Below are 22,642 nucleotides of genomic sequence, written 5' to 3' on the forward strand. Positions count from 1 at the left end.
CCGCCCGGCCGCCCGCACATGGCGCGGCCCGGAGGCGGCGGCGGGGCAGCGCTCGGGGCCGCTGAGCCGGAGCCGATCGGAGCGGGACGCCAAGGAGAGGCGGCCGGTGCCCCGCCGGCGCTGATTTGGAGCCTGGCGTGAGTCTTGCGGGGTCGCGGGGAGGAGCTGCGGGACGGGGTTTGAGCCGGCGGGGGTCCCGCCGGTGGTGGGTTGGGGAAGGAGCGCTGCGGGGCGAGCGGCGGCCCCGCAGGGGTGGAGATCCCGGGCACCGACGCCGGCTGGCTCGGTGACCTTGGTCAAGTTGTGTCCCCGCTCCGGGCTCGCTTCGCAGCCTCCCGGCGAGCTCGGGTGTAGGGGAGGGCACCGGGTCCCGCCCGGGCGGAGCCACCCCGGCGCGGGGCCCGGCCGCTGAGGGGCGGCTGCGTCCGGCCCGGGGGGACCGGGTGCCGGCGGGCCACCGGGATAAACGGGATGCCGGGATGCTGGGACCTGCTGCTGCGCGCTGAGTGCGCTGCTCGGTGTGAAACGCTGGTGTGAGACACCCCGCGCCCGCAGGGACCCGGGGGAGATGCCCCCGCAAATGTTAAAACGCGCATCTCTCCGATGGGCCCCGATCATCAATAGCATGTGGGGGGATCGCCCGTGGGGGAATCGCCCGTTCCACGCACCGCAGGGCCCCGCTCCGCCACCCGGAGCATCGGGTCGAGCAGCGGGTGCGTGACCCGCCGGGAGATGTTTGCTCGCCTGCCCGGCACAGCTCCGGGAGCCCGGGGGCTCCCCGCTGCCAGGCTCCCTTCCCTTCCCTAAACACTCATCTTTCCAGTAAGAAACAAAACTCTGTGCCTTTAAAGCGCTGGGGCGCACCCGCTCCCGGCGCAGCGGTGGCCTGTCCCTGCCCAGGGGACCCGCTGTGGCTGCCCCGGAGCGGCAGTGGCGGGCCCGCCGTGCCCCACCGTGCTCCCGGGGCCGGGCACCCCGAGCCTGGGCGCTGCGGGGCCGGGTGCGACCTGCCGGCAGATGTCAGTGTCCCCTCTCTGTCAGCAGCCAGGAGGGTCCCTGCCAGCCCCGGAGATGTTGCGATGAGGCCCCGGCACTTTCTCCGAAGCGAAGCTGTCTGTCTTTGGTGGCCGTTCAGTGACAGTTTGGAGACCTGGGGAGCAGCAGGGTGCTGGAAAGGGGAGTGGCCCCACTCTGACACCCCAGAGGGGCGCTCCCTCTCTGCCCAACACCAGCCACCCACCACCTTATTTATCATGCACTGCTAACGTTGAGCTACACTTGTGCATCGTTGCCCATCCGTGACACTTGTCACTTGTGTGAAGGCAAGGCAGGAAAGGGAAGCAGTGTTCCTCACCTTGCACTGCCCCCAGCTCCTGCATAAGGATGGTACTGAGCTTGCAGGATCTCTTAAGAGGAAGGAGCCATCCTCCCTGGGGAGGAGGCTGCAGGGCTGCTCTCTTTCTCTGGCCTCTTGTGCACAGGGTTCCTCTTTTTCCCCATCCCCTTGTGTGCAGGGCTGCTCTTCCCTGGTCCCAAAGATCCATCTGTAGGGATTCTTTGGTCTGAGAGCTCAGTGCAAGGTGGGGAAGCCAGAGCTGCTGCTGCCATCCCTGTGCTGGTGGTAGGGGGGAAATTCTATTTTGCACATTTATTTGCTTTATTTAAGAGGCTTTCTGCCTGTAGGTGTGAAAGTCTCGGGTGTGCAAAGCCAGAGGGCAGAACACATGGCACTGGTGCGACTCTGCACGCAGCTGCCATCTCCCCTGACAGCAGCCCAGGCTTCAACTCATTTGATGTCTTATGCAAATCCTCGGCTCCCCGAGTCCTGGGATTTTCTGCTATTTTCCTTTACTCTCATCTTCAAGTGTCTCGCTCTTGGGGATGTGAAGAAAAGCTAATAAAAGGAACCCAAGTCACTGAGTCCTACAGGTTTTCTAAGCGGTCTCATGAGATGAGAGGAGGGCAACGACTTGCAGTCCCTGGGCTGAACGGGATACAGAGGGTGGCTAGCGGGAGCCCAGCGACAATCTGTTCACAGCCACGGCGGCTCCGAGGTGGCTGTCCCCACGCTCCTGCCTGCAGCCGTGTCGCCGAGGCCGGCTGCCAGGTGGCTGCCAGCACCCTGCCGTGCCCACTTTGCCAGCGATTACCGCGCTGCTGTCGCTCCGGCGGTGCCTGCTTCGCTCTCTTAATTACCCCGGCAGATCAATGAGGCCCTGGCGCTTCCTTGGGAGCGTGCGGATACGAGCCCGGCGCTGCAGCTCCTTGCGAGCCACAATCGAGCCGGGGCAGGGGGCAGAGGAGACGCTCTAGGCAGGGCTGGCTCTAGGGGAGGTGGGTTCCACAAAGCCCCAGTGAGGCTGGTGGCTTGGGAGCAGTGGGAGCATCCTGCTAGAATTGTGCCCTTTGGGATTGTCTGTCCTGAGGTGTGCAAGAGCAAAAGAGGTGGCCTGGGCGCCTGCGTGAGTTCACAGATAGACATGGCTCAGCTGAGTCAATCCACTTCAGATGCTAAACTGCACTTAGCCTTTGCCCAGGCTCTTTTAAGTGGCCTTAATTTGATAAAGCTTTTCCATGTTTAATGAGAAGGTGACTCAGTCACTAGGTTTGATGTTTGTTCCCACTAAAAGGCATCCCCAGGGAGCTCGAGACCCCTCCCCGTTGCTCCTGCACGGATGCACCTTTGCTCCCACTGTGCCCCAGGGACCAGCCCTGTGACTGGGCACATCCCACAGCTCTGCCACCGATGGTATTGTGTACCTGCCATGGACTGTGGGGTTTGCTTTGGCTCTGGGCTTCAGCTCAGCGTGCACAGAGGTGGTTCCAGAGTCCATCTGGAATCTTCCTGTGCTTCCCAATGGCACCTGGCAAACACCACTGCCCCTCTCCCCAGTGCACGCTTCCCGGTTGCTGTATCTCCAGATCTGCTCCTGCAGCATGAAAGGGCACAAATCAATGTTAATGTCCCTAACAATTAGCTAACGTCTTAATTATCGAGCTCAGCCTGATTGGCGGTGGAGTGCGTGGCTCTGGAGATGCCGTCGGCATGGAAGCAAGCGGGACCTCGGCACAACTCCCTTGTTGTGCTGAGGGTGCTGCTGCTGTCACTGCCAGCCCCAAGGGCAGTAGAGGGAGGCTTTTGCAGCTCGCCTGAACACCCCCATCTCCCATCCCTCCTTCAGCCTCTCAATCCATTTTGGAAGAGTGCACCACCGCAGAAGTGACCCCACTGCCATCCCCAGGGTGGGGAGTGGCTCTGGAAATTGCCACAAGCTCTTCCCAAGATGTAGCTCATGACAAGTGACAGTGTGGGCCATGCGTCAGCCAGCACTGGAGGAGCACCAGGCTGTTCTGCTGCAGGCAACAGGGACACAGCGGGCTGCAAGAAGCTCAGGAGGACTCGGCCCTGAAAGAGGTGGTCCTAGGAAAATTTGCCAAGAATATTTGCTTTGGTGCTCTTCTTCCATTGCTTTGGGGTTTTTATAGAAGGGGGAAGAGGAGAAAAAAAATAAGCTGGAAGTTTTCCAACTTTTGTGATGCAAAACCCTAAATCAAAAGGAAGAAGAAAAAAAAGAGTTGTCAAATGCTTCTCATCAAGTCTTCATTTTTTTGGATCAAGGAAAAGTGATTAGAAAGTTATTTCCAGCTCTAGTAGTAAGGTCAAAGGGTTCCTTGTTTCTAAAGAGCTTTACTCTCCCCAGCATCCCAGGAGGATCCTGATGTGAGCATGTGGAGGTGCACCCTGAAAAGCATTGCCCCAACCCCACAGAGCAGCAGTGCAGCCCCCTTCCCCTCAAAGCAGAGCCAGTTCCCCCCAGCTGTAGGGATTGAGGACTATACAGAGTTATGGCAATATCTGCATGTATTTATTTTCTATAACTCCTGATCGATAGGAGGAAATAAATTATCCCAGCTGACAGTGGTGCAGGAAAGCTGCTCCGTGGGGATAAGCTGCTGCATAGCTCAGTGCAGCCCCCACACAGGCCTTCCTTGCTCGTTCCTGCCTGACTTGGGACTCCAGTTCCTGTTGGCAAGGATGCTGGCGTGCGTCATCACCCGTCCCCAAGCAGGAGCCTCCCTCGGAGGTGCCGGCACACTCGGTGTAAATAAGAGGGATGTGTGAATAAAAGCTCACTTAGCAAGGCTGGAAACTTTGCTTCATGCCAGGAGGGATTCTTCACTGGTTTTGTACCAGTTTGCCCGGGCCAAGTGCTGGAAATATCAAATCCTATTTTTATTGCTCTGTAGTAAAACATGAAGTAGCCACAGGGAAACATGCCATGCTCAGCCTGGAATCTCAGAATGAGCTCCCCAGGGAAGGTGTCAGAGCAGGCTGAGATGGTGTGTCTAGCTGGTCTATGGACCACAGCCTAAGGGAAAAGGTGGCCCAGAGTGGGTCTGTACATAATATCCATTTCCCCAGGGAAGGCGTCAGAGCAGGCTGAGATGGTGTCTAGCTGGTCTAGGGACCACAGCCTAAGGGAAAAGGTGGCCCAGAGTGGGTCTGTACATAATATCCATCCCCATGATGGTGAGCCAGATGCTTGCTGCCTTAGCTGTGGTGCTGTGGTAGGACAGGGGATTTGGAGGGGAAGGACAGCATGGGAAGCCCCTCTTGGTGAAGGCACATGGAGATTCCCCCCAGGGTGGTAATGGCAAGGGGCTGGTTAGTGCTGGTGGGAAGCATTTAATGTCTAGGATGGTTTGATGGAAAATGCAGTGCTCTGCCTGGTGTGTCCCACCCCGCAAAAATCCTCTCTGTGCTTTGAATCAAAGGGAGAACACTCCCGTGTCCTTCTGATTTACACCAGGAAAGCCTCAGGGAAGGTGGTGAAGTGACTGGTGCAAAACCAGGCTGTGGTGGTGTGAAGTGGTGATGGATGAGGCATATGTCCCATGGCACTTGTGGAAAAGCATCTCCTTTAACCACTTTAAACCCCCTTTAACATCCCCTGTGAGACCCAGGCTGTTACAGACCCGTATGGAAGCAGGAGGGAGAGGGACACAGCCAGGGAGCAGCCCCTGCCCAGTCCCATCTCAGCTGGAGGTGGGTCAGGAGCCACTTAAAACCCATGGATGATGATGGGAGACGAGGAGACAGGGTGTGCCAGGCCTGTTTGTGAGGCAACAGGCAGAATCCCAGTGCACCAGATATTTAAACAAGGTGTTTTGCTGTCACAGCCATATTTAATGCTACAAGCAATGTTTTCCATGGGCAGGGTTTAGAAAGAAGCTGTTCAAGGAGGCTTTACCCTCCCTCGGCTTCTCAGATGAGATGCAGAGTGTTGCTTTCCTCCTTGCTGTGTAGGAAAGGGATCAAATCGCTCAGGGTTGGTCAGTATCTAAACCAGCCATGAAGTTTACTGCCAGACCCTGGCTGCCACTGTTCTCTCCTGGACACAGCAGCTGGTCCTGGATCAGCACAGCAGCAGGACCCATGGCTGCAGGCAGCTTGGAGCTGGGGGGGTTTAATCTTGAGCTTTGAGGATCCCTTTGGTCCCCAGGCCACATCAATTTTTAATTGTACTGGCAGATATTCCTGGGGAGGGGAGCAAGGTGCAGGTCTGCTTCAGGCAGACTCTGCATCCCATCTGCCTGCTTGCCCTCGGCCCAGCTTTGGTTGCAGGCAGGGAGGATTAGGGGGCAGCCTCGGCTGCTCAGCCACCACCCACACGTGGCAGCTCCATGAGCCTCTGGCATTGGGTCTTGCCACCTTTTGGGGATGACAGATGCCCCCTCCAACACCTGAGGCACAGAGTGAGGAAACCAACCTGTCACTGCCTGCTCCCGACCCCAGCATGGGACAGGTTTGGGTCAGGATATGGTCACATCGTGGCTGTGGGGGACTCCACGTGCCAGGGGCAGGAGGCAGTGACTGGGCTGTCATGTGGCTGCCTGCCAGGCTGGGAAAAACCAGGGTGACACGTGAAAAAAGAGCGTGGGGGAACAGAAGCCCTGCCTGCTGCTCCTGCCCACCTCACTGCCCTGGCACCCCAGCCTGGTGATGCGAAAGTCTCAGCTTTTGTTCAAAATTCACAGGGCCCCAGCCTCGAGGGCTGAGCGAGAAGCTGGGAAAGTGTAATCAAAGGGCACCCTTAAGGGATTAAAAATAGAAGAGAGGGAGAAAAAATTGAAAAAAACATATTATTACATGTTAAAGCATGATGATTCATCCAGCAAAGCCCCGTTTGGGAGAACGCAGGGTTGGTGTGAGCTCAGCAGGGATGGGCATTTGGGCTCCAGCCGCCTTCCTGGAACAAAAACCATCTTCCCTGGCAGTACTGCAGCAATGGGGTCCCTGTTTTGAGGCTAACAGCTGTTGTTGCCTTATAGCACACCTGGCCTTGGCCAGACCTTGCAGATCCCCATCTCCCACTTTTGTTGGCAAATTCAGGCAAATTCTGGCCTTGTGGTTGCTGCTGCTGCCAGAAAAGCTCCATCTTTGCACTCAGAACACTACTTCCATCAGCCTAGCTAGCCTTGGAGTGGGCATCCATCCATCCATCCATCCATCCATCCATCCATCAGCAGGACACAAAGAGAAGTCTAACATCAACCACACATGATCCAGTCCATACCTGGAGAAGCTCATTTTCCCAGTTCCCCATGATTATAATTTTTAGCCCCACCTGAAATGAGCTGCACATGCTCGTGACATTTGTCCCCACAATGCAGGGTGCAGGGCAGCCCACAGCAGCAAGCTCAGCTTGACAGGCTGATGTACAGCAGAGAAAAACAGAAAGAAAAAGCCAGAAATTCCTCAAACAGCCATCAGCCAGGATTTCATTTAACTTCAGCCAGCACCCAGCACCCCCAGCCCCATAAACCATTGCTTCCTGTGGCATGACCACTCCATGCCTGATGCGCGGCTTTCCCTCTGCCAGCATCCCAGCGAGCATTCCAAAGCTTGCTCCTGCTTTCTATCCATGCCGCCGTCCTCACGGGCTTCCCCGCTTGGCCTTGCAGGACGGGGCTGTCCCGGAGGATTGCCGCGGGGTGAGAGAATGAAGAAGCCGGCCGGGCAGCAGCAGGATGGGGCGGCAGGAGCTCCCCCGTGCTGACGGGCCCCCGCCGATGCTCCCGCTGGCCCTGCTGGCCCTGAGCGCCTGCTGCCGCTGGGGAGTGGCCGGCGGGGCGGGCAGCACCGCGCCCCAGGGCCATGCAGCCCCCGCCACCGCCTCCTCTTCCTCCTCATCCTCCTCTCCCTCCGCCCGGGCGCCCCTCGACTGGCTCCTCAGCGACCGGGGTCCCTTCTACCGAGCTCAGGAGTACGTGGACTTCATGGAGCGCTACCGGCAGGGTTTCACCACCAGGTACAGGATCTACAGGTGAGAGGCTGTGAGGGGCTGTGGGGTGGGGGGCCGTGGGGGCACGGCAAAGTGGAGGCAGACCCTCTCTAATCCGCATGAGCAGACCCCCACGTGTGGGAAGAGGCTGCCCGTTGGGGCAGACAGCAGGTGGGTGGATGTGAGATGCTGCTTTTCCAGGGAATGTAATAGCAGCCCCTCCCGGGATGCTCATGGTGTGGCCAGGCTGGGCTCCAGGCAGAATTTGCCCTAAGGTGGGAGGGATTTGGTGCACAGGTTGAGATGGAATCAGCCCTTATGGCAGGAGGCACAGAGCCCGCTGGGCTGGATGGGTCTCGTGTACTCCAGTCCCTTTGGACATCCTCCACCTACTGATGATCTCCTGCCCCGGGAGGGAAGCTGGGGACAGCAGAAGGGGCAATGTGCACGTGGTGTCCACCTTCCAGGCCCTTTGGACAAAGATGCTCTTTGGTCCTTTTTCTGTGCACAAAGATGTCTCTGTGCCAAATTACTGAACCTGCCTGGACTGGCAGTCCTCTGGGGCTAGGATACTGCTGGGACTTGAGAAAAGCCACCCTGACTGACCCCCTGGCATGTCCCCAGTGCCATCAGCCCATGGACTACTATGGGATGCTGTATGCATGGGGGCCAAGGCTGGAGGGGGTTTCTTGCCAGCAGAGAACCAGGTTTGGCAGCAGTGGGGTCTGCTCACCACAGCAAAGGGCCACCGTGTGACAGCCTCCATGGGAAGCCTGCTCCACTCCACTGCCTCCTGGACCTAACTGGGGCTGTCCCCTCTGGCTAATGAGCCCTTTCCCTTCCACTCCCCACCGGTGCTGAGCCTTGAGGGCTTCCAGCAGCAAAGCAAAGCCTGACCACAGCCTCCTGGGAATGCTTGACGTGGGTGCTGGGATTGCAGCCTTGTTGTGCAGCCCAGCACCCCCAGGGAGCTCCTCTCCTCTTTCCTGTGTGCTGATGATGCCATGCAGAGGGACCTGCATCCTCCAGGGATGCTGCTGGTGACAGTGGTGGGACAGGAAGGAGCAGCCAGAGGGACAGCAGCTGGCTCACACCTCCCCAGAGACAGAGAACCTGCTGTCAGCCTTTGGGGCTTGTTTGCCTCTGGGATGGGAGTGGGGATTGGCACCCCAGCCCCAAGGGAAAGTGTGTGTGCAGGGGGAGAGGCAGCATCCCCCCTGCCTCATCCTCAGCTCTGCTACTGGCCCCTGCATCCCATCTTCTGGGCACAAAAGTCATGATGGGAGGCAGCCTGTCATCTGCCAAGCCCAGCAGCTGCTGTTTTGCACCCATCCACTGGTCCCTCTCTCCCTCCCTCCCTCTCTCCCTCCCTCCCTCTCCCTCTTTTCCCAGCCAGCCCTGGTAAAACTGTCTGAAAGGCACTGCCTGGTTTTAATTAGAGCCAAATGCCAAAGATTAGGCTGGAATTTGCTGCTGGTTGTGGGGTTTTACAGGCAGTGACAGGATGGGTGGCACAGTCACAGCATCTGGGGCTCTGAGGGGACCCACCAGATCCCAACACCTCCAGCTTCCCACAAAATGCTGCTGATGTTTAAAACCATGATGCTGGATTTTCACTTGGATCCATAGGCATAGGGCTGGAGGAGGGATGAGCTGCAGCCAGCCCAAAGGGCTGGAAAAGGGTCTAGCCCTGCCTGGGCTGTGATTAATGCCTTCCGGAGGTGCTGGATTAATCAATAGCAGGCATCTCCGCTGCTTGTAGCTCTTTATCACCATCAATGGCTTAGGGAGGGACGGTGCTTTTGTCCTGGCTGGATCCATAGCTGGCAGCAGGTCCTTCACTTCCAATGGGGAGGTTGGGATGATTCTAAGCTGAGTTTTCCACCTGTCCTGAGCTGGAAATCGGGGACAAGAGGAAGGAGAGCATGCATGTGCCATGGCCAGACGCACTTCACACCCTCTCCCCACTGCCGCTCTCCTCCCACAGAGAGTTTGCCCGTTGGAAGGTGAACAATTTGGCCTTGGAGAGGAAAGATTTCTTCAGCCTTCCACTTCCCCTGGCCCCTGAATTCATCCGCAACATCCGGCTGCTGGGGCGTCGGCCCAGCCCGCAGCAGATCACCGACAGCCTCATCAAAAAGTATGGGACGCACTTCCTGCTGGCTGCCACGCTGGGAGGTGAGTGCTGGGGGGCTCAGTCCTGCTCACCCCTCGCACAAGGACTGTGCAAAGGAGGGAGAGTGGGAAAAGAAGCACTGCAGGAGGAACACGGCCAAGAAAGGGAACGGGGGGAGCCCAGCAGCCTTCCAAAAGTATCGCATGTCCCCCCAGGAGAGGAGTCCCTGACCATTTTTGTGGACAAGCGCAAGCTGAGCCGGAGGGCAGAGCCCGCGGCGGGGGCTGGGAACAGCTCGGGGGTCTCGCTGGAGACCCTGCACCAGCTGGCAGCCTCCTACTTCATCGACCGGGAGAGCACCCTGCGCCGGCTGCACCACATCCAGATCGCCACGGCTGCCATCAAGGTAGGCGAGGGGGCGAGCGAGGGGCCAGCGCCGGGACACAGCAGCCCCAGGGCCCCTCGCAGCTGGCCCGACCTGAAACAGCATCCTGAAACAGAGAGGAGAGAGCAGGGAAAGTTAACACGTTCCCATTATTTATGGGAAATTGGGCACGCTAATAAAGGCACATTTTTCAGCGGGCTGCCGCCTGTCAACAAGCTAATTAGCAGATAATTAGTTCTCCTCTCTGACCATCGCCCTGCTAAGGGGACTGGGGCTCGGCAGGCGGGTCAGGGATTATCTGCAGCACTCTCACCGGGGTAGGGCACCCTGTGTCCCCTCCTGTACCCCTGACCGCCTCTGTGTCCCCACCTTAGGTGACAGAAACACGGACAGGGCCACTCGGCTGCAGCAACTATGACAACCTGGATTCAGTGAGCTCTGTCCTGGTGCAGAGCCCGGAGAACAAAGTGCAGCTCCAAGGTAGGACTGGGCTCGTGGGGATGTGGGGGCGGACAAGTGCTACCATGGGATGCTTGTGGGTGCACGCGGGGTTGCAGGGGAGGATGCTGGCATGAGATGCTGCTTCTAATTTCAGGGCTGGGGAGGAGAGGGGAGGAAAATAATGAAAACTGGGCAGGATGAGGTTGTTGCTTGTCTGCCAAGAGGAGCCAAGATCGATGCAGAGCCCAGACAAGCGGCTCCACAGCAAATTGATATGATAATCATGTGAGGGCGGGAGCCTGGGGAGGGGGAAGGCTCGTACCCTCCTCGCCCAGGTGATGTTTGAGGGGCTCCGTGCGTGCCCTGATGCCCTCGGGGCTGCTCCCTCTCCAGGGCTGCAGACGGTGCTCCCCTCCTACCTGCGGGAGAGGTTCGTGGCGGCCGCGCTCAGCTACATCGCCTGCGGCTCTGCCGGGGAGCTGGTGTGCCGCCGGAGCGACTGCCGCTGCCAGTGCCAGCCCGCCTTCCCCCGCTGCAACTGCCCCGACGCCGACATCCAGGCGCTGGAGAGCAGCCTGGCCCAGCTTGGCCGAGCCTGGGAGAGCCACCACAGCCAGTTCGAGGAGTCAGGTGAGGCTGGGGAGACCCCACCAAGCATCTCCTTCCCCCTGAGAGCAGTCCAGGCTGGCTGCTGGGTCTCCAGGGTGGTCTTCTCACCATGAAGAGCTCGGGTGGAGGGAGATTGCTTTCAGCTCCACCTTCACCGCCTGCTCTCCAGAGTCCCTGACGCCATCTCCTTCTCCCCACAGAGGAGTTTCAGGCCCTGGTGAAAAGGCTCCCCACGGACCGTTTCCTGAACAGGACAGCCATCTCCCACTTCTGGACCATGGATCTGGATGTCCAGCATCGCTACCAACAGCTGGGCACCAGCCTGAAGCTGCTCTCCAGGAAAACCTACCGGCTTATCCGGCGGCTCTTCAACCTCAGCAAACGCTGCCACCGCCAGCCTCGCTTCAAGCTGCCCAAGGAGAGGTAGGGGTGCCATGGCAGCCCTTGCTGGGGACACTGCCCCGTGCCCCAAGGGTGGCTCACAGCCAGGGGCTACCTCCCTGTGGCTGCAACTGGAGAAGCACCCACCTAGGAGTGGCTGTACCGGCTTGGAATGTGGCCCTGAGAGATCAGGTCCAAACCTGAAGGTGAAAAATGGGTTTATGGGGGGGGCCACCAGCGGAGCAGAAAACAAACACGAGGTGGGCAGCTCTTCCATCCTTAGGGAAAGTCAGTCACATCCCAAAAGATGCCATCTAAGCCTCTCTTGTGTGTTTCCTCTGCGCCAGGTCCCTCCCTTACTGGTGGAGCCGCGCACAGTCGCTCCTGTACTGCAGCGAGACCACCGTGCCTGGGACCTTCCTGGAAGAAAGCCACAGCTGTACCTGTCCCTCCGAGCAGCCCTCCTGCCAGGGGTCCATACCGTGTGCCTTGGGCGAGGGGCCAGCCTGTGCCAGCTGTGACCAGGACAACAGCACCCGCTGCGGGACCTGCAACCACGGCTACGTGCTCACCCAGGGCTTCTGCCGCCCTGAAGTGGCCGACTCACTGGAGCACTACCTGGGGCTGGAGACTGACCTGCAGGACTTGGAGCTCAAGTACCTCCTGCAGAAACGGGACAGCCGCATCGAGGTGCACTCCATCTTCATCAGCAACGACATGCGCCTGGGCAGCTGGTTCGACCCCTCCTGGAGGAAGCGCATGCTCCTGACCCTGAAGAGCAACAAGTACAAGCCCGGGCTGGTTCACGTCATGCTGGCCCTCTCTCTGCAGATCTGCCTCACCAAGAACAGTACCCTGGAGCCCGTCATGGCCATCTATGTTAACCCCTTTGGAGGAAGCCACTCAGAGAGCTGGTTCATGCCTGTCAATGAGGGCAGCTTCCCAGACTGGGAAAGGACTACCGTAGATGCCTCTGCCCAGTGCCAAAACTGGACGATCACCTTGGGCAACAAGTGGAAGACCTTCTTTGAAACCGTCCACGTCTACTTGCGGAGCCGCATCAAGTCTCTGGATGACAGCTCCAATGAGACAATCTACTATGAACCCTTGGAGATGTCAGATCCCTCCAAGAACCTGGGCTACATGAAAATCAACAGCTTGCAAGTCTTTGGCTACAGCCTGCCCTTTGAGCCGGACGCTATCCGTGACCTGATCCTCCAGCTGGACTACCCCTACACGCAGGGCTCCCAGGACTCAGCCATGCTCCAGCTGCTGGAGATCAGGGACCGGGTGAACAGGCTCTCACCCCCTGGCAAAATCCGCCTGGACCTCTTCACTTGCTTGCTCCGGCACCGGCTGAAGCTGGCCAACAACGAGGTGGCGAGGATCCAGTCCTCCTTGAGAGCCTTCAACTCCAAGCTGCCCAACGCGCTGGAGCAGGAGACGGGCAAGCTGTGCAGCTAACAGCCGGGAGCACTCAGACCTCGGCGCCAGGGGGCTGGGGGGAAAGACTTCCTGGGGAGGAGAGAGAAAGAACCACCCTAAAAATTTAAATCAAGGCCTTACCTTAGTGCCAACCGCGTGCTTCCATGGTACACCCAGCAACTGGCCAAAGAGACACAGGGCTCGAGCGGATGGAGGATGCCAGGGGGACTAAGGAGGAGGGATGGCTCGTGCAGTGCAGACTGGCTCCGAGTGCGGGGACAATGCCACTGTGGCCACCACGGAGGTGGCTGGGGAGGTGTGCCAGTGGCCCAGGGGCGTGTGGCTTGGCCAGAGGCAGCTGCTGGTCTCGGCAGAGCAGGTGCTTAACCCACCGTAAGGATCCCCCAGTGGATCCCCGCCTCCTCGCCACCCCAACTTTTGTAGTCTTTTTAAGAGGTTTCTACTGGCACCTTTGCCTTTGCATCCCCCATGATCCATCCTGCAGCCGTACCCTCGCACACGGTGCTGCTGGGGGTCCACAGCACAGGCCCTGGAGGCCCAGCAGGTCTCCCCTGGGGCCTCTCCACGAGCATCTCGTGTCTGCTGCGCTGCCGAGGCACCTCTCACCCCTTGCCTGGGAAGGACCTGGCACCTGCGCCGGGGACGCTGCCATCACAGACACCGGTGGAGACCTCTGGGCCATGGTTCCCTACAAAACAAAGAAAAAAAAACCCAACAAAAAAAAAAAAAAAACAAAACAACCCTAATGCAAAAGAAAGAAAAAGAAAATGTTTTATTTATGTATTTATTTATTTGGTTTGTTTGGGACAGGTTTTTTTAAGCCTATTCATTTGGGGAGTGTCATTTCTTGTCAGTGGCTCCAGCCAAGAGACATCTTAGTAAAATGTATCTGTTTAATATATTTTTTAAAAAATGCCTTTTTTGAGCAAAAGAGCAACCAAAACCAACTGAGATTAAAAAAAAAAAAAAAAAAAAAAAAGAAAGAAAAGAACAGAACAGTTACTGTCATCCCTAGTCCTGGCTTTTGCCGTGCTGTGTGGCTCCCCTCCCTCCCTCCTTCCCCGTGCTGCTGCCGCTGCTGTACTGGGTGCCTGACTGGAATATCAAGCAGTGGAGCTACCCGGCTGTCAGATGGGAATGCCAGGTACCCAGGCAAGCAGAGCTCACTGCTCCAGTGCCTGCCCTCATTCCTTGGCCAAGGATGAGGCAGAGAGAGGAAGGAGCCGACCCTCTGACCGCAGGGATCCCCAAGGGAGGGCGTGCAGACAGAGGGGACGGTGCAGGGAAAGGAGAGGGGTGGGAAAAGTGAATCTGTGCAGATCCGAGGCTGCCTTCTAATCCTCCACAGCTGGCAAAACTTGTCTGCTTGGATGCTGCAAAGGCGGTGGAAACCTGAACTCATCCATCCTGCTTCTGTCACCCGCCTCTCCCCCATCCTCGGGCTGGGCAGATAAAGAGATAAGCAGGAGGAAAATAACACCAGGAGAGATAAAGAGACAGACAAGAGGAAAATAAAACGGGGATAGATAAACCATACTTGCTATTTATATTCCCTGTCTAATCTATCAATCCATCAGACTGGCTATTGTGGTTATAGCAGCCCTCAATCTGTCACCTAGACTTCTATTTTCCACACATCTGTCTTCCTTTGCCCACCTCTCCTCTCTTTCTCCCAGTGCTAAAGGGAAAGGAAAAAATCAGGCAATTAAACACACCAGGAGGAAATGAAAAGTCAAAGCCATCCTCTGGGCTCGCCAGGCAAAGCTGGCAGACATCAGCCTGGGGATGGGGAGGGCATAGGCATGAAGGCCAGCAGTGCTCCTGAGCAGGCAGGGCTGCAGGGAGGATTATTTTGGCTTCTGCTGTACATATTCCACCACTTCTTAGTTGTCCAGAGCAGCTGTGGCTGCCCCATCACTGGAAGTGTCCAAGGCCAGGTTGGATGAGGCTTTGGTTCTACTGGAAGGTGTCCCTGCCTGTGGAAGGTTAGAACAAGATGAGATTTAAGGTGTCTTCTAACCCAAACCATTCTGGGATTCTCCCCATCTTCATCTGGGCCATGTGTCAGGCTAACATTCCTCAACTTCATCCCATCTCCTCTAGATAGAGCACTTCCTACCACATTTTTTGGTGCCCTGAACCAGTCCCACATCCTAAACCCACCTGAACATGAATGCAAGAGTTGTTGGGATGACTGGCAGCACCTCAAGGTACCCATCAAGGGGTGGACCCTGGACTTCTCTGGCTTTGTGTAGGCTCCAGATGGAGCCAGGTGATGCCCTAACAGTCCTGTGTGTGAGGAGGGAGGTGGATGAAGGCCATTTATTTTTAATTTGATGCGAAAAATAAAAAGCAGGGAGTAGGTGGAGGCAGGCAGCTGGAGGGATAAGCCATCAGCTCTTTGCATCCTCAGCAGTTTCCCCTGGGGCTGCACTCTCCTCTTTCCACAGCCCCCCAGCAATAGCCATAATCTATTGCCCAAAAGCACCAAATTGCCAGTTCCCATTAGGAATGAGGCTGTGCATGGCATTCCAAGGCTGGCAGCTGGCACAGCCCTGACCCAGCAAAAGCACTTCCCATTGGGAAGCACAGGGACAGGCAGACAAGGCCTTGGTCACCCACCCCCCAACACCATGGGGCTGCACCCCCTCTTCAATGCAGAGAAACAGAGTTGGTTCCTTAAATCTGGCTGCTAAATTGCTGTATTTTGGAAGAGAACCATTTCCACCTTTTTTAGGGATATGTGTGTTAAAGGAAGAGCAGCAGCAGCATGCCCTGGGAGGGGACTGCCAGGCTGCCTGGGAATCTCAGGTGGAAGCAACCAGGCCCTCCCATCCCTGCCCAGCAATTAAGGCACTCAGTGGAGGTGATTAAAAGGGTGAGGTTAATAACTGGAGGTCAGCATTTGATTACCTTGCAGTGCTTTCCCCTGCACAGAACAGTGCTGATGGCAGCAGGGCTGGCTGGAGAGCTGCAGCTGCACAGCACCAGCAGGATCTGGCCTCAGGATGGAAACAGTCAGCCTGAACCAGGAATTCAGCATCAAACCCACTAGGTTTTAACAACTGGTGTGTTTGGGGTTGTCCCTTTCTAGGCTCTGTGTTTATATGAGATTCTCTGCAGTATGAAAGCCAGAAAATGGCCTTTAAATAACAACCTGAGCGCTTCCCTTGCTTGACTGCTGACACTCTGGTTCCCTCCAGACGCATTTGTTTAGCAGCTCTGCCTGGGAAAAGGAGGCCAGGGAAGGGCCAGGATGTTTCACCCCCAGCCCAGGCAGCAGGATGGGGTTACCTGCACAGCTCTCCCAGGGCAGAGAGAGCTCATGGCCCCTAGGTTGGTGCTGGTCTAACTCCATCTGCCACCCTGAGACAGCCAGTGGTGGGCTGTGATGGGCTGCACCTGAGCAAACAGCCCACAGCTCCACCTTCGTAACCTACAGCCTTTCCCCCCTCCTGTCTTCACCCTTTTCCTGCAGCACTGGCTGAGCCTCCAGCCCTGTGTGCTGTGAGGTGGTGGCCCAAGGGCATCTCTGCATCAGGCTGGGCCCAAACAGCAAGGACAGCTTTGACATGAAGAGCCAGCATGGAGAGAGGCTCTGAGCCTAAGTCTGCATCCTTGCTCCAGCCTGACTCAGTTTACCCCTTGTGGCTCCCAGCTAATACTGTGTCAGCCTGGGAGAAGAATGTGGATGCACGGGAATGAAAACATCCCGGGGGAGAACAGAGGGCTGGGAGAGTTCCAGGTAACACGCTTCCTTGGCAGCAGCTCTTCTGCTTTGCATGCAAACAGCACACTGGTGCAGATGTTGCTTTTAATCCATCCCCGTGGTCTCTGGGTTTGGGCTGCAGGATGGGCAAGAAGAGGGAATCAGGCGTTTGGCTTGGCAGGAAGCTTCACGCTGAGAATTTTGCCCAGGGCTCCTGCAGCTCTGTTAGCCACACCAGGCAGCTGCCAGCAGATCTGCTCTGTGTTTGACAGCGATGCTGGGGGAGGCAGGAGATGCCCAGCTGCCTGTGGCCCCCTCTGCCCCAGCACAGGGCAGCTCTGACTCCTTCCTGGTAACTCAGTTTCACCACAAGTACCAGAGATGCTCCTGGGTGCCTCCCACGGGATCACCTCCCACTCTCCCAGCTAACCCAGCAGATGGTGGGATGTGATCCCCGGGGAAGTTGGCACCCCTAAGTTGGGCAGCACCGTGGCCTAGAGCTGCTCTGCCAACACGAGCCCATGGAAACTTGTCATCGTTCTCTTCACATGCCAGGCTTGTGGATTGGTGGGATTTGCCACCAGCCCCCCCTGCTTCCCCTGCCTCTCTGAAGCCCAGTGACATCTGCACAGCCAAGAGGCAAACCAAAACCTCGCCGGCTCTTTTTTAGCCTCATCTTTCTCTTTTTCCTCCCCCTTCTCCTGACAAGCTCAGAAGTGCAGTCAAGGTGGCAAATTAGCACCAGAGCCTCATTAATTGGCAGGCAGGAGCCTTCTCCTGCTGTTTGGGCTGTCATCAGCTGCTTCAGCACATTTTCAGCTTCTTTCTCTTTCAGTCCCTTTGCCCCCTTTGCCAGTGGTGGGCTGTTTTTCCTCTCTGCCATCCCTTTCAAAGCCACCGAGGGCTCTCATCCCCCCATGCTATGCTCCCTGGTGTTTTCTCTCCAGAGAGGATTTACAGGGTCTGTGGTAAATGACCACTTCTAAAGGAGAATGAGGGGGAAATTCACAACCTCCTAAAATGGTGGTGACCTCAGCTTCTTCCTCCCTCTTCCTCCTCCTCAGCCTCCTGCCACAGTTTCTGAAGGAGGCAGCAGAATCAGCACAGAGCAGGCAACAGGGAGGTTTCTGCAAGCCCAGGCATGCAGGAGATGCCCCAGCCACCCTCCAATGTCCCCACTAGGAGCTCAGTGAGAAGCTGGGATGACTCCAGCTGGTGGGGGCCTCAGGAAGCCCCAGCCCCAGTCCGTCAGCTCCCTTCTTCCCTCCCTGCCAACTCCTCCTTAAGCAAAGATCAAAAAGCATAACCTCACCCACCCAACCCCACTGCCTGCACCAGCCCTCGGCCTCCTGGAGTGCCCTCAGCCACTCCCAGCTCTTGAGGAGAACCTGGAGACCTCTTCAGACACCATCAAATAAAAGTCTGTTCACTGCCCCCCATTCTGCAAGCGGAAAATTTTGCAGAGGACCAGGGATGACGATGGCAAATAGCTTTCTCCTCCCTGAGCTCTTGGCTGGGAGCTGCTGCTGCCAGCAGCAATATCCCCATCCATGAAATACGAGTGCCCTGCCCTGGGGTGTCACCACAGCCGGTGTAAATCAGCCATGCTGGAGCCAGGGACACAGCTGACCCGCAGCCAGGAGCCTGGCTGGGGGATTTACCTCACCCCCTGCACCCCGACCCCTGCCTGGGATGGAGCTCCCCTGGGACCCTCAGAGCTGTCCCCAGGACACTGCTTCCACAGGACCTCTGTGCTCCTGGACCAAGGGATGGGATGGGCAAAATTTGGTGTATCGATGGGATGAAATTTGGAGGGATTTTCCTGTAGGGTGGAATAAAATCCCATAAAAATCTGCAAGACAGACCTTTTGCTCCTACTGCATATGCCGGGAGTGGAGACTGACTGGATGGCAAGAAAGAAGGAGAAAAATCAGTCAAATTATTTTTAAAAGTGCTCTCCCAGCCTACAGGCATCCTCCTCTCTGTGCACAAACCCTTCTGGGATACACAAACCCTCCCAGTCCATCTGCCTTAAAAATCAGCAGTGGTTGCTACATCAGTTACCACCTTCCAGCTTTTCCCTTCCAGCTTTTCCCTGCAATGGCTCCTCACCCTTTCCTTGCCCCTGGTGGTATTGATCCACTCAGGAAGATGGGAATTGAAGGAAATAAAGGGTATCAAAGGCCTATTTCTCCACCTGTAGTCCATTTTATTGCTGGGAGAGCCCACGCCACGAGGATTTATCTCCCACCTTGTTTTCCCAAGCTAGTTTCTATGGTTGTTTCACCAACATAACAGTAAAAAATGTGGCACATAAACCACCCCAAATAGTGTCCAGGGATGTGAAATCCTATAAATCCCAGGAGGCTGCTGGAAGGAGAGTGTTGTTTGGATCAGGCTTTCTCCCTTCAGGTCATCTCCTCATTGGCCATAGATCAGGGGGCTCTTCCAAAGCCCACGAAACTGCTGAAAAGAGATTCCTTCTCTCCTGAGACTTGGCAGTGGTGTTGGGAGCAACACTCTCAGAAAGGCTCCTGGGGGAACAGAATCAGTGATTACCCAAATTAGTTTCTAATAGCTTTTATCTCCTAATTTCTACTTTGTCGAGTGCTAAAATCCATTAATAATCAAGAGACCATGTGGAAAAACATTTAATATCCCAGCTGCCAAGAGCTCCCACCCTGTCACACTCCAACACAGTTATAGAAGAGGAGGAAAAAAATAAAGTATGATTTTTTTAAATCTTAAATCCAACTCTCCAGTTAAACTGTCTCCTGCTTTTGCTGATCAGCAGGATAGTGGGAAAAATTTATGTATGGAGCAGTAGATCCTGCACCTCTCTCTTGCTCCTTTCCTGCCCTTGCTGGACAAAGGTTCCCCACATGCCTCATCCCTGTGTTGGTTCCTTTCTAGAGGCACCCAAAGATTGGTGGCCAAGCTTAGTAACACACTTGATTCATCCTGTACCTGGTGCTTCCCATCCAAATGAAGGCAGGATGCTTCCTTCCCTGGGATAAACATGTCCACACAGTCCTCCATGGGCTGAGGTTGGGGTGGATCATTTCCACCCCAGGGTTGGTCCCTTCTGCTCTCTGCCAAAATACTGCAGCCCTTCATTCCAGCCCCATCCCCTTCAAGTCTCTCAGCTTTATTCATTCCTTATCTTGGCCTGGCAGAGCTGACCTCAGCCCTCCAGCCGCAGGTCTCCCAGCTCAGGTGGAAATCCACCCCACAGCTCTCCCAGCTCAGGTGGAAGTCCACTTTCTTGCTCAGGTGGAAGTCCACCCCCACCTTCCTTCAGTTTGTGCCATCCCCCCTCTCCTAATCACCTGTTTGAACAGTTTAATGGGCTTCTAATAAAACATTGCATTTCTGAAGCTCCCTGTGATGGAATAATTCCCCCCAGCACGCCCAGAGGGATGCACACAACCACTGCACAGCATTGCCCATGGCTTTTATGTCTGGGCTGCTTCCCCAGCAGCAGCACCTGGAAAAAGGAGGGAAATACAGCCCTGCATCCAGCCCAGAGCTTGTTGCCTGAGCAATGGCAGAGGTGGGCACAGGGATCCAGGGGGCACAGCCAGAGGTGAGCTATGGGCATGATTGCCAGAGGATTCCAGGCACCCTGAGGGACAAAAACTGGGAGCAAGGAAGGAATTGGGATGCTGCTGCATGAACAGATGGCTGTGGGACCTGCTGGGAGCAGGGAGCACAGGGGAGCCATGGGAAGGCTGAGCAGGGTCAGTGCCTGCAGCACCCCACATCACAACAGTGTGGCTGTGGGGCACAATCCCAGAACCAGGGAGGATGTGGGACAGCCTGGTTTAAAGAACAGTGTTGTCCATCGTCCCCTGGCCTCACCACATTTCTCCCTCCTCTCTTGCCAAGAGCATGGTGACCTGGAGAAGGAGATTGAGATGCTTTTCTTAGCAGCTTAACCATTGCTCAGAGGCAGCATCAAGAGTGACTGACCCAGTACAGCAAAGTATCCCCACAGAACCAGTAAGTGCTCATCCCACCTGAACGGCCTGCCCAAGGCCTGATGGGCACTTGCAGACCCTGTCCTGAGCCCTTATGCCTCAAACAGCCCAGCTTTAAGTGCTGGCCTCACAGAGGTGAGCAGAGTGCAGTGGCACCATGACCAGCTTGGGGCTGGAGCCCTGCCAGCCAGGACCTGGACTTTGTTAGGACATCAGTCCCTCAGTGACCCTCCTGCTAAAGGCTGGGACAGCACCACCACCATGCACATTCATCCCCTGCTTCCTTCCCCAGCTCTCAGCAGGGCTCAGTGCCTGGTTATGGATTTATTTGTGTTTTGCTGTTGACTCACACATCATTAAAGAGCTGCTGTGGTGTTGGCACTCCTGAACCACCCACTGACAGCTGCTCAGTGGTCACATCCATACCTGGACTTAAAGGATATGGACTCCTCCATGGAAATCCCTCCAGGGCACGCCTAGGGATGTGCAACCTCACCCAGGAGCAAACCCTTGTGCAGGTTTTTTTACAAAGTGGTGGGATCCACATTATCTAATCACGAGGTGATGGGATGCTGGGATGGGACCCCAATGCTTTCCAGGGTTTTGCCCCTAACCAAGAGAGATTTAGTTGCTGGGGGTGGGGTGTAGTAAGGTCACAAACTGAAATATATCCAGACACATACAGTACATAAAACTACAGTCTGTTTCCCCTCTAATTGGTAATAAATGTAAATGTTTAGTTATGCCTGGCTTGGGAGCTATGAAAAACACATCTGGCTGGCTGGTTTTCCTGCCTGCCATCTGTAGCTGAAAGGAAAAGCAAGAGGTGCATGTGTGATCACCTGAGGAAGGCAGCAGTGGTAGAGGGGGAGCAGGACAGAGGAGGAGGAGGAGGATTGCTGGAGCAGGTTGGCATCAGAGGGTGGCTTCTGGCCAGAGACTTTTCCTGCCCATGGGGACCTCCAGGTTTTGCATCTCTGCTCAGTTCTTGCTCCTCTCTCAGGAAACGCAATCCACAAAGGAATGGCCCATGCCTTCCAGAGCTGCTGACACAGAATTCCCTGGCACTGATGGGGGAAACAAAGCCAGAAAGCCCCAGGAGGTCTCCTCCTGGCCATTAATTACCATTAACCAGAAGCTCAGATCTGATCAAACCTTGAGCAGTGCTTTATGCATCCCTTCATACAACACAAAGCCCTTGCAGCTGAAACAGCCAGACCAAGCTGGCAAGGAAGGGATGCTCTGTCCTCCCTGCTCCTATCCCAGAGCCATCCCAGTCCATAACACCTGACCTGCAGCACCATCCCCATCAGTCAAAGACTGGGAGGAAACCACTGATCCAAAGAAGAAAATTCAGAACTTTAAAAACTTTCTCGGTGCCACGTCCCCAGGGCTGGGGAAGTTTGGAGAGCCGAAAAAGCACAGAAAAACAGGTCTGGTACAGAATTAAGCACAGGGGGAAGCGTAGATTCTCCTCCTTCACTGCACCTGGTTCCCTGCCCTCTCCCAGCAGCTGCTCCAGCCTCGCAGCAATGCCATCATCCCCATTCCTTGCTGGGCTCACCCCTGCCCCATCCCAGCTGGAGTTCTGGCACCCAGCAGCCTTCCTCCTCCTCCTCCTCTGCCCGCCTGGTTCACTCTTATTCTGGCAGCACCGCCTCTTACTTTGAAGCAGGCTTTTCTTGGAGAAGCAGCCTCGCTTCCCAGGCCGTCCCCAAAGAGCCCGGAGTACTCTCGCTCTCTCTCCCGTCCCTCCTCCTGCCTTGATCAAGGCTGAAGGCTGAAATCCAAGCGCATTGATCAAAGCGGCTTCTTCGGGCAAGATTCGCTGGCGAGGAAAAGCAACAGTTGTTGGGGAGCTGCTCCGAGGGCCAGCGGTTCCTTGCCAGGAGGAGGATGGTGGGCCGGAGGTGAGAAGAACTTCACACACCCAGGGCAGTGTGGCAAAGGGGTTTTCACTGCCCGGCGAGACTGTCACAGAGAGGGGCGCTGCCTGCTCCCAAGGTATTTGGGATTGAGCAGTAGCCAGATATCCTAATTCTGAGCTCTCCTAGGGAAAGACGCAACTTTACACATGGCTGGGACAGAGATGAAGAAGGCCAGGGCACGGCAAAGCTCTTTTGCCTTGAGACAAAAGCCCCCCACTCCTCGGGGCCAGCCTTAAAGCAGCTTAGGCTCCACGAAGCGCCGCGAAGAGCAGCGGGCTGGCAGGCCCGGGCAGCAGCCCCTGGGCCGCTGCCGAGCCGTGGGGCTGGTGCCAGGTGCTCGTGCCAAGGTGAAAGCGGAGAG

The 22,642-nt window shown here is 56.3% G+C and overlaps 1 protein-coding gene across 2 annotated transcripts; it reads left to right on the forward strand.

The window, feature by feature from the left end:
• Window positions 1–6: 6 nt before the first annotated feature.
• On the forward strand, window positions 7–13,409 carry BRINP2 (BMP/retinoic acid inducible neural specific 2). 2 transcript variants are annotated; one of them, XM_041479108.1, is made up of 8 exons: window positions 7–137; window positions 6,967–7,328; window positions 9,274–9,464; window positions 9,618–9,808; window positions 10,162–10,267; window positions 10,622–10,858; window positions 11,038–11,260; window positions 11,566–13,409. In XM_041479108.1, exons 2-8 carry the CDS (start codon window positions 7,033–7,035, stop codon window positions 12,680–12,682), a joined length of 2,361 nt encoding a protein of 786 aa, XP_041335042.1. In that variant the 5' UTR covers window positions 7–137; window positions 6,967–7,032; the 3' UTR covers window positions 12,683–13,409. The 2 variants fall into 2 exon arrangements, with proteins under 2 accessions (XP_041335042.1, XP_041335043.1); XM_041479109.1 differs by having other exon boundaries at window positions 6,967–7,313.
• The last annotated feature ends 9,233 nt before the right edge of the window (window positions 13,410–22,642 follow it).

Source organism: Pyrgilauda ruficollis, unplaced genomic scaffold (assembly GCF_017590135.1).
Source record: "Pyrgilauda ruficollis isolate IOZ18807 unplaced genomic scaffold, ASM1759013v1 scaffold47, whole genome shotgun sequence".
NCBI classification, from domain to species: Eukaryota; Metazoa; Chordata; class Aves; order Passeriformes; family Passeridae; genus Pyrgilauda; species Pyrgilauda ruficollis.